This window comes from Balaenoptera acutorostrata, chromosome 15 (genome assembly GCF_949987535.1).
Source record: "Balaenoptera acutorostrata chromosome 15, mBalAcu1.1, whole genome shotgun sequence".
NCBI classification, from domain to species: Eukaryota; Metazoa; Chordata; class Mammalia; order Artiodactyla; family Balaenopteridae; genus Balaenoptera; species Balaenoptera acutorostrata.
Genome location: NC_080078.1, coordinates 63,548,793 through 63,563,031, shown reverse-complemented (window position 1 = coordinate 63,563,031; position 14,239 = coordinate 63,548,793). Strand labels below are relative to the sequence as shown.

General features: G+C 52.4%; 1 protein-coding gene and 1 pseudogene across 1 annotated transcript; one reads left to right on the top strand and one right to left on the bottom strand.

Moving 5' to 3' along the window:
* Positions 1-520: 520 nt before the first annotated feature.
* LOC103017797 (ubiquitin-fold modifier 1-like) lies at positions 521-1,924 on the bottom strand (annotated as a pseudogene).
* Positions 1,925-11,568: 9,644 nt separating this feature from the next.
* LOC103018087 (uncharacterized protein C20orf203) lies at positions 11,569-13,372 on the top strand. Its single transcript, XM_057529711.1, is given in 5 exon segments — positions 11,569-11,630; positions 13,014-13,071; positions 13,073-13,117; positions 13,119-13,250; positions 13,253-13,372. Coding segments are annotated over 5 exon segments (417 nt in total).
* The last annotated feature ends 867 nt before the right edge of the window (positions 13,373-14,239 follow it).

The following is a 14,239-nucleotide window of genomic DNA, read 5'->3' as shown; positions in this document are numbered from 1 at the left end:
CTGCCAGTGCAGGGGACACGGGTTCGAGCCCTGGTCTGGGAGGATCCCACATGCCGCGGAGCGACTAGGCCCGTGAGCCACAATTGCTGAGTCTGCGCGTCTGGAGCCTGTGCTCCGCAACAAGAGAGGCCGCGATGATGAGAGGTCCGCGCACCGCGATGAAGAGTGGCCCCCGCTTGCCGCAACTAGAGAAAGCCCTCGCACAGAAACGAAGACCCAACACAGCCATAAATAAATAAATTTAAAATAATAATAATAATAATAAGTTTGAGGGTGTAATATACAGCACAGGGAATATAGCCAATAAAAAAAAAAAAAAGATCCTGCAAGCCACATGGCATGGCCAAAAATAATAATAATAATAATTTCTATATTGATTCTACATTGAAATGTTAATATTTGAGATATATTGGGTTAAATAAAATATTAAAATGAAATTCACCTATTTCTTTTTACTTTTTTTTTTTTACAATACCAATATTTATTCTGAAAAGTAATTGTATGTTCCAAGTAGCAGATATTAACAACTTCCAACACGATCTCCAGGAGTAATTCACAGTTCTGAACTATGCTTTGGAAAAGCATTTCCAGCTGTCTGTGCAGGATTTATTCCTATCCCATCATTGGTAATAAGTGCACTTGTTGCTGCAGGAACTTTACATTCTTCTGCTGCAAACTTTAAGACTGTTGTGAAAGGTGTACTTTCAGGAACACTGTGTACTTTGTAAGGCAGCCTTGGGTCCAAGGTCAGTGTGATCTTAAAGGAAACTGTGGTGGAACCAGCCTGGACAGAGACCCCATGCCAACTCCCTCTTTTTACTTTTTTATTGTGGCTACTAGAAAATTGTAAATTGCATGTGTGGCTCGCATTCTATTCCTATTGGACTGTGCTGCCCTAGCCACACTGGCTTTCCTTCAGTTCCTGGACGGTGCCCAGCTCTTCCCAGCCCCAGGCCGCAGGCCCCTGCATCCCTCCTCCCGCAGCTCTTCTCCACCCCCTCTCAGTTGCCCTGCCCCCATCCCCCACTCCCGCTGCACCTCCGTTACACAATCACGGAGAACCCTTCTGTTTGCATGTTTGTTATCTTTTTTCCTCCTGGATGGACTGCAGGCTCCCGAGGATCTGCTCTTGGTCCAGTACCTGGTTCCGCGTTGGCCGGGAAAGGCCTGTGGTCAGTCAGAGGCCTGGGGGAGGGAAGGATGGGAACCGGCTCACATTCCTCCGCCTGAAGCCAAGGTGTCGGGGAGGGGGCGGGGGGCGGGTCTTAGGCCAGAAGGCTCCACCTGCTGTTGGCCAGGGCTTAGCAGAAGCAGGAGTAGGTAATCAGCAGCTCTGAGCGGAACACACGGGCTACAGGGGGCTTTGGGCTTTTCGTGGGGTCCTGGGAACCTGCTATTTGGGTAGAACCAGGGCTGCAGAGCCTCCCAGGCTTCAAGAGAACTCGTTTGCCAGCTGGGCCGGCTGCCACTGTCTGCCAGGTCCTAGGGAAACGCCAGGGCAGCCCAGGTGGACTTGAGCTTTGCTGGGGCTCCCCAGGGTCCGTCTCGGCCCTGCTGCTCACCGGCACGGTGACCTTGACAGGTCACTCAGCTCCCCTCCAAATGAGCATCAGCTCACTGCCTGGGGCCGGTGAGGACCAGAGGGAGGGACGTGTGTCTCCAGCACCGATGCGGCACCGTGTGGGAACACACAGATGTGCAGGCCACCCCGACGTCCTTGTGACCAACGCTCCCTCCATGCCAGCAGCCACCTTTGCAGGGCGCTGGCCACGATGGGGACAGAAGCAGTGCCTGGCCTCACTTCCTGAGCAAGCCCCCCACACCTCCTGATACGGGAGGACCTCCAGGTCACCACCTCGTTCTGTGTTTTCACCCCGAGGACCCTGACTTTGGAAGGATCTGGAGGAGGCAGAGGTACCACCATTTCTGTGAAGAAGGCATGTGGGTTCTAACTGGCCACAAGCTCAGAGTGAGCCCACGGGTGACCTGATTGCTAAAATAGTCCAGGAGGAAGGCAGAAGCTTCCAGAACCGGGAGCGGGTGGGGTGGCCGAAAGGAAGTGAGGGCATCGTTTTGGAACTGGCCCAACTCTGTGGCCAGCTCTGGAGAGCAGGGAGCCCCCTCTCTCTGGAAACCTCCGCTAGTCCAGCCCCAGTGGGTGAGAACAGGGTGGGGCAAAAGCAGGTGCCAGCCAGACGCAGGGCTGGGTCGATGGGGGTGGTGGCGAATGCTGCATTCTGACTCTCCAGCCTTTTCCAAACACTGCTCTTGAATGAATCCAGACAGCTTTTCTAAGACAGGGCCAGTGCCCCCGGGCCTTTGCCTCTCAGGTTAGAAGCAGCCCAGAGCGTTGGGGCTGGAAGGGCCCCGGAGACCAAGTGGGATGGGCGCTCCAGTCCCACAGGGGGAAGCTGGGAGCCTGCCTGGGGCCCGCGGTGAGAAGGTGACAGAGGCCAGCTCTCCTTCAGCCCTCCCGCTGCGCTCAGCGGCTCCGAAAGGGATGCAAGGAACAAAGAAGATGGCTTTTCTCTTACAGTAGATAATGAATGTTTTGATTCTCAGCCCTGGAGAGGATCATCTCCCAGAGTCCCCAGCCAGGAAATTTACATACTGCAGTTGACCCTTCCAGAGGGCCTGGGGCGGGGCCTGGGCTCCAAGAGGGCAGTGGCCCCTCGCTGGTTCCTCCACGGGCAGGGATGGCTGGTGAACCCCATGATCTCCGGCCAGGCCAGGCCGGCCAGCGAGGACAGAGCCCAGCATCCCCCAGCTTGGTGTGGAGGGAGGGGCAGGTAGGGAGGGGAAGCTTGGGCAAGACCAACCCCCGACTCTGCTTTTCTGTTTTATGTCTAATTATAAAAGCAATTCATACTCATTGTAAAATTGGGGAACTACAGAAAGGTAGAAGGGAGAAAATGAAAGTCATCTGTCACCTCAGTGCCCAGAGATAATGGCGTCGGTATTTTGTTGTATTTCTCTCTAGTCCTGTTTTTCTGCACGGATCATACGTGTGTATCTAAGTGTGTGGTTTTTATTTTATTTTATTTTTTATTTTATGTATTTATTTTTGGCTGTGTTGGGTCTTCGTTTCTGTGTGAGGGCTTTCTCCAGTTGTGGCAAGCGGGGGCCACTCTTCATCGTGGTGCGCGGGCCCCTCACTATCGCGGCCCCTCTCGTTGCGTAGCACAGGCTCCAGACGCGCAGGCTCAGCAATCGTGGCTCACGGGCCCAGTTGCTCCGCGGCATGTGGGATCCTCCCGGACCAGGGCTCGAACCCGTGTGCCCTGCATTAGCAGGCAGACTCTCAACCACCGCGCCACCAGGGAAGCCCCCTAAGTGTGTGTTTTAACTGTAATCATACTCTACAGCTGCCTTCCCTCTCCCCACCCCCACGTTACATCGTATTGTGAACACTTTCTCACAGCATTCGAATTTTCTTTAAAGTTATTTAATGGCTGTATAATATTCTATTAAGAATTTATTTAGCCATTCTCCTATTTTTTAAATTCTCCTGTTTTGACTCTTTTTTTACCAAAGGAATTTGGCAGTTTTAAAACTTCCACTTAAAAATATAAATCCAGCTTTTCGGCTGCGGTTCTGGGGCATCCTGTCTGCTATTCATACTGAGAGGCACCCCTTGGTTTAACATCTCCAGGTGATGGCAAAGGTCGTGCATTTGGAAGAAACAAAAAATAAACCCCAGCACCCCACCGGGGAGGCTGAGGCAGAGAGTTTTCATGCTGTGCCCCCGGTGGAGTGCCATTCACATCACCAGCGCGGTGTGTGGATGTGCCCATCCTCCGGGCAGCGTCCTGGGGTGCGAGCTGGAGGAAAGGGTTGGGCCGTTCGCCCGTTCACACTCTGCTTGGGATGAGTTGACGTGTGATCTTGGGCAAGTCCTCTCACAGCTCCGTTTCACCCTCCCTAGGCTGTAATGTGGACCTGATGCTAGAGTGGCTAGAATCGAATGCCTTAAAGCTGCCTCTGACCCAGTATTGCCTCACTGGGGAGCAAAGGAACAAAGGCCTGGTAGGGCCTGGGTGGCCTCAGCAAGTGACCTTTGCCCTGTAAGAGCCGTGGTGCCCCTCCCAGCTCTGAGATTCTCTGCCGTGTCCCCAGCCCCAGGAGTCTGTGGCTACAATCCTGAATGGCTGGCCCTTGACCTTCCAGTTGTCCAAACTGGATGACTCCAGACCCCTTTGAATATCTCTGGCCTCCCAGGGCCCTGATTTAGTCCCTAGCAAGGCACTCATTGGGCTTCCTGTCCTTCCCGGATCCCTGCTCAGCAGCCCGGAACCAGGCCCCAATATGACTCATGGAGAACCCCTAGGTCTGCTGCATCCCCCAGCCCTTTCTGAGAAATTTCCTGTTGTATTCAGGGGTCATGCAAGCAGGGTTTCTGGAGGTTCAAGGCTGGACACCTCTAGAATGTACGCCTCAGGAGGGCAGGAGCCTTGTGCTTCTCACTCACTTGGTGCCCTCAGTGCCCAGCACTGGTCCTGGCCTACAGTAGACCCTCAGTAAATACTAGCCACTAGTCAGTGGGGGCCTCTGACTGCCTCAGTTCTCCTTTCCATCCTGCCCTGCTAGGCCATGAGCTCTGGGAGAGCAGAGATCAACCAGGTTTACCTGCGTCCTCAATGCCCAGCAAAAACACTGGCATGTGGAGATGGTCCACGAATGTGTAAAGGAACAGAGAACGGATGGATCAATGAGTAAATTATGTCCTGAGAGAGTCAGAGCTCACGATACAGGCCCTCCCTTACTCCCCACCTCCCCTCCATGTGGGTCTCTTCCCTCTCACCGAAGGGTCCTGAATGGTCCCTTCCTCTGTCCCTCCTTGGTGGAAACTGAGGCTTCCTGGCTCTGTGACTTTGGACAAGTCACTCAACCTCTCTGAGCCTCCATTGCCTTCCTGAAAGTGTGGTGAGGCTTTGGTGGTTAGCGCAGTCGGTGCCCAGCAAGTAAGTGGTGGGCACTCGAGAAGCGGCCCCTCTTGTTGGCGGTGGCCTGGCCTCTGTACGTGGTGTGAGCCCCCCGACGTGAGCTGGCTGACTGTTGACGGATGGAGGTGCAGGGGATGATCTTGGGCTGAGGCCACGGAGGGTTCTGGATCCCATGAGACCTGGCAGCTGTCCCTGGCACTTTGCCCTTGGCTCTGTCATTGGGTGTCCTTTCTCCTGCTGGGAAGGCACACGCTGTGGCTGGGGAGCTCGGCCAGGAGGGGGCCAAGCTCCTCTGGAGAGCTGCTCTCTTGTCTCCCCGCAGCGGGAAAGGGGCTGGCCACCCTGCCTCCGGGGCCCCCACGCCAGCTGCCCCACGCAGGGCAGGAGCAGCAGCTGCGTAATGGAAGCCCCGGGCCCCCTCGGCCTGTCACTCAACTCTCTGGGCCTCCAGACTTTAAAATGGGGGGAAATACAGTCGGACGGAAGATTTACAGGCCTGCTGAAAGCAGCAAATGAGAGGGTGTCTCTGAGAGCACTTTGGCCGCTGTCACACACGCTCCTGAGGTTATAGTACAGTCACTAGCTTGACTAGGAGCCAGTCCGCAGGGGTGGGAACATGCCCACCGCCCCTCAAAGCTGGGAGAGGCCGCCTGGCCCTGCCGCAGTTGCTGTGGGGCGTGGGGAGCTGACCACCTCCCTCAGCTTCAGCGTCCTCATCTGCCAAATGAGGGCAGCCCCCTCCCAGGGGTCCTGCGAGGAGTCACTGAGGCCCTGCATGGGAGGGATCTGGCTAAGTCTAGCCTCAGAGATAGTGACTGCTCCAGGGGCCTCCCCGACCTCACTTTGCCCACCTGTAATATGAAGATGATGATCATCCCCCCATCCTTCAGGTCATCCGAGGACTCAGTAAAACGAACCACGAAACCCACCTAGCGTGAGTGCCCGGCATGTAGAAAGTGCTCATTTAGCTATTATTATGCGGTTTTTGCTGGTGGTAGCAAGGCCAGCCAGGGTGAGAAGCTGCCCCCCGCCTCACCCCTGCCTCGCCTGCCCTCTGCCTGGGCTTCTCGTCCTCGGCCCACGATAGGAGACTTGGACAGATGGGAGCAGAGTGACCTCCATCGAGCTCGCCAGGCCAAACTGCGTTCCCAGCATCTTTGGAGCACGAGGCCAGCGGGACGGCTGTGCAGCAGCTGCCGCCAGCAACCCGAAGGGGGCCGAGTCTCCAGGCTGGGCCTTGGGGTCTTGGCTAGGCCTGCGCACTGAGCAGGCAATGAACCCTGGTCTTCTCCTGCACAGACCCCTGTGCCATCTCCCAGCTGCTCCAAGGCCATCACAATCCACCTTTCTGCTCACACGATGCCAGAGCTCCAAGGGAATGCCCGAGACACAGCAAAAAGCTTTATTTTTTTCTGGTTGTGAAAGTAGTAATTCTTGTTCACTGCAGAAAAATAAATAGAAAAATATAAATTAAGAGCACCCCAAATTTCAAACTTCCAAGTGTTTTTCTGTGTATACACATATAGATATAGACTGTTTTTACAAGAATGGAATCCTATGATACTTGCTTTTCAAAAATTGGAATGAGTATACTTTCTTTTATTTATTTATTTATTTATTTATTTATTTATTTTTGTCTGTGTTGGGTCTTCGTTTCTGTGCGAGGGCTTTCTCTAATTGCAGCAAGCGGGGGCCACTCTTCATCACGGTGTGCGGGCCTCTCACTATCGTGGCCTCTCTTGTTGCGGAGCACAGGCTCCAGACGTGCAGGCTCAGTAGTTGTGGCTCACGGGCCTAGTTGCTCCGCGGCATGTGGGATCTTCCCAGACCAGGGCTCGAACCTGTGTCCCCTGCATTGGCAGGCAGATTCTCAACCACTCTGCCACCAGGGAAGCCCGGGAATGAGTATACTTTATTTTTTAAATCTTTTTATTGTAAAATATGACACATACAGAAAGACCACATAAAATGATTGCTCAACTCGACATGTTATGAGGCAAACACCCTTGGACCCACTGCCCGGGTGAAGAACTCTGCCAGCGTCCCCCCACCCCCACCAGAAGCCGTCAGTGTGCCCCATCTTAGTCACACTCCCTACCTCCCCCCAAAAGTTTCCATTATCCGGATTTTTAAGATAATCATTTTCTGGCTTGTTATCACTCAAGTGTGCATCCCTAGATGCTATAATTTTGTCTTTTAAAAAAACCTCTCTTTTATGTCCCTTTAATCTACAGGTTTAGTTTTGTAACTTGCTTTAAAACAAAAAACAAAAAAACTTGGCAGTGTATCTTGGACCTTGTCCATGTGATTCTCATTTTTAATGAGTCCATTGTTCCGTCCCAGGGATGAATATAACTGACTCATTCCCCTACTGATGGACACTTAGGTTATTCTCACACTTCTGCCATTACATACAATACTATGATGGAAAGCTTTATGCATATGTTTTCGTGTACTTGAATGATTCCTAGAAGGAATTTCTAGAAGTGGAGTCTCGGGTCCAAAGAACAGGCTCTTTTTTGAGAAATGATCCACATACCATATAATTCACCCATTTAAAGCATACAATTCAGTGTTTTTTCGTATATTCTGAGTTGTGCAACCATCACCACAATCAATTTTAGAATATTTTCATCATCCCATAAAGAACCCCAAACCCATTTTCCCCCATCCTCTCTCCCAGCCCTAGGCAACCACTGCTATAAAGGAATGTCTTCTTCTTCTTTTTTTTTTCTTTGTTTGTTTTGGTCATGCCATGCGGTTTGTGGGATCTTAATTCCCCGACCAGGGATTGAACCTGAGCCCTCAGCACTGAAAGCACAGAGTCCTAACCACCGCACTGCCAGGGAATTCCCTATAAAAGACAATCTTGGGACTTCCTTGGTAGAGCAGTGGTTAAGAATCCACCTGCCAATGCAGGGGACACGGGTTCGAGCCCTGGTCCAGGAAGATCCCACATACCGTGGAGCAAGTAAGCCCATGAGCCACAGCTATTGAGCCTGTGCTCTAGAGCCCGTGAGCCACAACTACTGAAGCCCGTGCACCTAGAGCCTGTGCCCTGCAACAAGAGAAGCCACCTCAATGAGAAGCCTGTACACCGCAACGAAGAGTAGCCCCCGCTCACTGCAACTAGAGAAAGCCCGTGCGTAGCAATGAAGACCCAACACAGCCATAAAAAAATAAATAAATAAATTTATTTTTTTTAAAAAGGGGTTTCTTCTTTCTGTCTCTATGGATTTGTCTATTCTGGACATTTCATATAAGTGAAGTCAAACAGTGTGTGACTTTTGTGACTGACTTTCAATTAGCTTAATGTTTTCAAGGTTTATCCATGTCATAGCATGCATCAGTACTTTATTCCTTTTTATTGCTGAATAATATTCCATTGCATGATTAAACCACAGTTTTTTATCCATTCATCAGTCTGTGGACATTTGGGTTGTTTCTGCTTTTAGCTTTTATGAATGTGAACGTTCATGTAAGTTTTTGTGCAAATGTATGTTTTCATTTCTCTTCGATATATATCTCCTAGGCATGGAATCGCTGGGTCATATGCTAATTCTGTTTAACCCTTTGAGGAACTGCCAGATGGCTTTCCAAAGTGGCTGCATCATTTTAAATTCCTACCAGTAGTGTGTGAGGGTTCTGACTTCTCCACATCCTTGTCAACACTTGTTATTATCTGTTGTTGTTGGTTTTTTTTAATAGGAAACCTAGTGGTTGTGAAGTAGTATCTTGTGGGTTTAATTTTCATTTCCCTGATGGCTAATGATATTCAGCATCTTTCGTGAGCTTATGGGCCATTTGTATATCTTCTTTGGGTCAGTGTCTAGTCAGATCATTTGCCCATTTTTAAATTAGAGTATTTGTCTTTTATTATTGAGTTGTAAGAGTTCTTTATATAATCTGGTTATAATTCCTTATCAAATATATGAATTGCAAATATTTTCTCCCATTCTATGGGTTGTTATTTTACTTTCTTAATGATGTCCTTTGCAGCACAAAAGTTTTTTATTTTCATGATGTCCAATTTATCTATTTTTTTTTTTGTAAATTTATTTTTATTTATTTATTTATTTATTTTTTGGCTACGTTGGGTCTTCGTTGTTGCGCACGGGCTTTCTCTAGTTGCAGCGAGCAGGGGCCACTCTTCATTGCCGTGTGCGGGCTTCTCATTGCGGTGGCTTCTCTTGTTGCGGAGCACAGGCTCTAGGCGCACGGGCTTCAGTAGTTGTCGCACGTGGACTCAGTAGTTGTGGCTCACAAGCTCTAGAGCACAGGCTCAGTAGTTGTGGTACACGGGCTTAGTTGCTCCGCAGCATGTGGGATCTTCCCGGACCAGGGCTCGAACCCCTGTCCCCTGCATTGGCAGGTGGATTCTTAACCACTGCGCCACCAGGGAAGTCCAATTTTTTTCTTTTGTTGCTGTGCTTTTGGTGTCATATTTAAGGAATTGTTGCCTAATCCTAGGACGTGAAGATTTATGCCTATGTTTTCTTCTAACAGTTTCATAGTTTTAACTTAAACATCTGGGTCTAAGATTCATTTTGAGTAAATTTTTGTGTGGGGTGTGAGGAAGGTGTCCAGCTTCCTTTTGCGTGTGGGTAACCAGTTGTCCCAGCACCATTTCTTGAAAAGACTGTCCTTTCCCCATTGAATTATCTTGGAACTTTTGTTGAAAATCAATTAACTGTAAATGTGAGGCTTTATGTATTTATTTATTTATTTATTTGGCTACATTGGGTCTTCGTTGCTGTGTGTGAGCTTTTTCTCTAGTTGTGGCGAGCGGGGGCTACTCTTCGTTGTGGTGCACGGGCTTCTCATTGTGGTGGCTTCTCTTGTTGCGGAGCATGGGTTCTAGGCGCACGGGCTTCAGTAGTTGTGCGTGGGCTTAGTAGTTGTGGCGCACATGCTTAGTTGCTCCGCAGCATGTGGGATCTTCCCAGACCAGGGATCGAACCTGTGTCCCCTGCATTGGCAGGCGGATTCTTAACCACTGTGCCACCAGGGAAGTCCCAATTATGGTTTTTTATTTTAATATTTATTTTTATTTATTTTATTTTTTTTGGCTGCATTGGGTTTTCGTTGCTGCTCACGGGCTTTCTCTAGTTGCGGCGAGCGGAGGCTACTCTTCGTTGTGGTGCGTGGGCTTCTCATTGCGGTGGCTTCTCATTGCGGTGGCTTCTCTTGTTGTGGAGCACGGGCTCTCGGCGTGCTGGCTTCAGTAGTTGTGGCACGTGGGCTCAGTAATTGCGGCTCACGGGCTTAGTTGCTCCGCAGCATGTGGGATCTTCCCGGACCAGGGCTCGAACCCATGTCCCCTGCATTGGCAGGCGGATTCTTAACCATTGCGCCACCAGGGAAGCCCTTAATTACGTTTTTGAAGTGTTCATTGCAAATGCATAGCGATGCAATTGATTTTTGTATATTCAGCTTGTATCCCACAACTGTGCAGAAATCGTTTATTAGTTCTAATATTTTTTGGTGGATTCTTCAGAATTTTCTATATACATTAGTCATCTACAAATAGTTTTACTTCTTCCTTTGCAATCTGGATGCCTTTCTTTTCTTGCCTTAGTGCCCTGGCTGGAACCTCCAGTACAATGTTGGACAGAAATGGTGAGAGTGGACGTTCTTCTCTTGTTCTTGATCTCAGGGGGGAAAGCACCCAGTCTTTCACCATTAAATGCAATACTCACTGTAGCAAGGCTCATTTTAGGATTTTCTGGAAGGTTAGCTGTTACAGCCTCACTACTAGTGTGTATGAATGGGACCCCAGTCCCCTTGCCAAAACAATAGCCCCGAGTTTAGAGGTGAGGACCCCAAGGCCAGGGAAGGGAAGTGTTGCATGCCTCATGACACGGCTGCTCAGCCACCTTCCATCCAGCTGTCCACAGTCACTGGGGAGTCAGCCTCCTGGACACTCAACCTTCCCTCCCCTAGTAGGGATGCCTTGAGACCCACCAAGGGCAGCCACTGGTACAGAGGGAGGCCTGGGTTCTGTTCTTGGCTTGACCACTAAATTGCTGTATGATCTTGGGCATGTTGCTCCATTCCCCATTCCTTGGGCCTCAGTGTTTCCATCTTTGCAGTGGGAGAGGTGGTCCACTCTAAAGTCCTCCAGCTCTGACCACTCACCCCTAAACCTGCAGCTGCTTCTGCCACTGCCCGGAAGGACCACCAGAGGGCGCCCCAGACCAGCATTTGGCCCAGCTCTGGTGCAGGGGGCCTTAGGGAGGCTGAGAGGCAGGGCGTGTTTTCCAGGAGCCACTAGCTTTGCTTACACAGACTTCCTTGTGGCTAGACCTACCCAAGCCATCTCCCCATTCCTATGAGCACTGATGTCTGAGAAGGGAGGATGGAGACATTGCCCCGAAGGCCAGTGACCTTGCACTCATCCCTGTCTGCTTTGGGTTGGCTGCATAAGGCCCAGGCGTCCCAGTGTCAGGGCCAACAGCCTTGAGTTTCTCAGCCTCAAAAGGTTTCCACCGTCACTAGGCTTCTTATGGCTGAGGCACCCTTCCCCCACCACATTACCCGGCAGTACAAAGCCCCTGTCCTGGAGAGTGCCTGGCTGCCTAGAAGGGACACGTCACAGCCCATTTTGCATATGGATGGATTCACGATGGGGGCCCTGGACAGCGTAGTCTTGGAAACCACGACATCCAGGACCCCCAGATACCTCACGTGACAGGCCCCAGAACCACAGAAATAGGCACCATAGACCTCAGGGACCACCTGGCACTTCCCAGAGCAGAGTATCTCACCTCCTTTTTGAAAGGTTCTCCTGGGAGCACCAGAGGGGCTCTATCAGGCCCTCTGAGACTCCCCTAATGCTGATTTCACCCTCCAAACAGAAGCAGAACCTTTGCTTTGCAAATCAAGCCCCAAGACAAAGCAGCCTCTCCCAGCCTGTTCCCCGGAGGGATGCCGAAGCCCCCGCCCACCCGGATGCCTGCAACTTGCCTTGCATTCCATTACTTGTGTATGTTTTTTCTCTCCCCTTCCAGACCGGGCCCCCTTGAAGGCAGAGTGACTCTCCCATGCTCCTCAGTTCCCTCCGTGGCAGCTGGTTCAGGACTTGGCATCCAGTAGGAGCTCAACAGATGTCACCATGGGAATCCCTATCCCATCCTGTCCTCCCACTCAAGGACTGGGGCTGCCTCTGCCCCTCACTTAGCTGTGTGGCTTTGGGCCACTTGCTGAGCCTCTCTGAGCTTCCACTCTGTTTTCTTCTTTGCTGCTCTACTTCCCTCAGAAGATTGCCGGGGTCAGAGAGAGTGTGAGAGCCCTGGAGTGAAGGGTGACATGCTCTCCCCATGTCAAGTGCAGTTGTCCTCAGAGCACAGGGCTGCACGCGGAGGTCACATGGAGGAGAGGCAGGCGCCAGGCCACACCCTCCCGAGTGCCCCAGTTTTCAAATAACAATGGCAGTGGCAGACATTTCCTGGGCCTGTTCCATGGACCAGACACTGTGCTAAGTATCTCACCCAGATTCTCTCTCTTGATCCCCTCTGTGACCCTTCGAGTAGGCAGCATGACCATCCCCAGCTTTGCAGACAGGGAAACTGAGGCAGGCAGCAATTAGCTACGTTGCCTGAGGTCACACACTTGGCCAGTGCTGGGGCTGGGACTTGGACCCTGGTGTCTGGCCTCTGGAGCGTGTGCTCTTAGTTACTGAGCCTGCTCGGTGAAGCTGACACGGGGCAGGGATGGGCAGCCCTGGGGTCTTTTTGTCCACTCTATAGGAATCTTCAGGGGTCAGAGATCATTTGTTCTGACCTTCCCGTTTCAGGACTGGAGCACTGAGGCCAGAAAGGAGAGCCTCCCTCAGTCTCTCTCACACACCAGGGCATCTGGGGCAAAGCAGGACCCCGGCAACATCTGCCAGGGAAACTGGGTGATGCCTAAGCCCATGAAGTCTCAGAATCTATGATTCTAAAAATTATCCTGGGGCCTCATTCCCAACAGCCAGCCTCTGTTGTGGTTAGACTCGTTTGCCCAACTTTGGGGTCTTGGTGGGGGGTGATAGGGAGTACTCAAAGGCTCAGAATGATGCCCACCCACCAGCCCAGACGCTGGGCACCAACAGGCTCCTTCTCCCCAGCGCCCAGCCCCTTATCAGGAAAAGAATTTGGGTTGGTGGGGAGGGGGAAGTCCGAGGCCCCTGGCTCCAGCAAGGTGGGTAGGAGAGATAGGGAAGTGGGGAGGGGGCCACGGGAGTCCTGCTGGGAGGGCCAGAGGCCGGAAGGGATGCCCAGAGCCAGCGTGGGGGGGTGGGGTTTGCCAAGCGCTGTCCTTGCTGGCCCGGCCCTGCGACATGGTTCCAGGGCTGCTCCTGCCTTCCATCCTTGCCAGGCAAGACGCCGGCACCTTTAATTAGCAAGCAGCAGCCTCTCCCCGATTCATCACAGTCACTGTTTAATTAGCCGCACACAAGGCGCCCCTACCCCCCAGCTCTGGGTTGAGCAGCCTGCCTCTCTCACAGAGGCTGCCACCACCTCATGGTGTCCCCTGCCACCACCACCCCCCATACTTATTCTGCTCCCCAGAATGGGGGATGGGGCGGGCACGCCTGGCTGAAACCTCAAGGAGATTCTGGGCACTGAGGCTTGTATTGAAGGCATCCAGCAAACATTATTAGGGCCTTGAGTCTGCGCCAGGCTGGCGCTGGGCGGAACCCAGGCTGGACGGGGGTGGCCGCCTCGGTCCTGTGTGCCTGCTGGGGCCGGCTTTTCCCTTTGGGAGGTTTTGCTCCCACCCCACATCCGGAAAGGGACGGCCATTTCTTCCTGTTCCTCCCTGTCCCAGAGCCCAGCAGGTTCCCCGAGAAGGCTGCATCTTCCGGGATGGAGAGGGTCCATCCTCCAGCCCCACCTCCCCCAGCCGCAGATCCCGGAGGCCCAGGCCATGGGCAAAGGGCAGGGGTGGGGGAGTCTCAGCTGCGCTCTGCGTCTGCAAGGGCCCTGGGAGTCGGGGACCCACGAGTGAGCCCACAGGCTGTGGCTGAACCGGGCACTCTGTTTCCTTGAAGCAGGGCGGGGCTGGGAGCCCTGGGAGCGACACCCCACACCCTTCCTGCAGAGCCTGGGCAGCTGCCGCCTCGGGGCAGCCAGCTGGAGGCAGGAGGCTCAGGTTCCAGCCCAGCCCTGCGCTCTGGTCCATCTGTGGCTTCAGGCAAATCAGCCGCACTGGGGCCTCAGCATCCTGGCCGCAGAAGGGCGCCGACCCCCAGCTCTGACGTGGACTAAGGACTTGGAAGGATCGGCATTTATTCTGGTTCCTGAGGGAAGGGC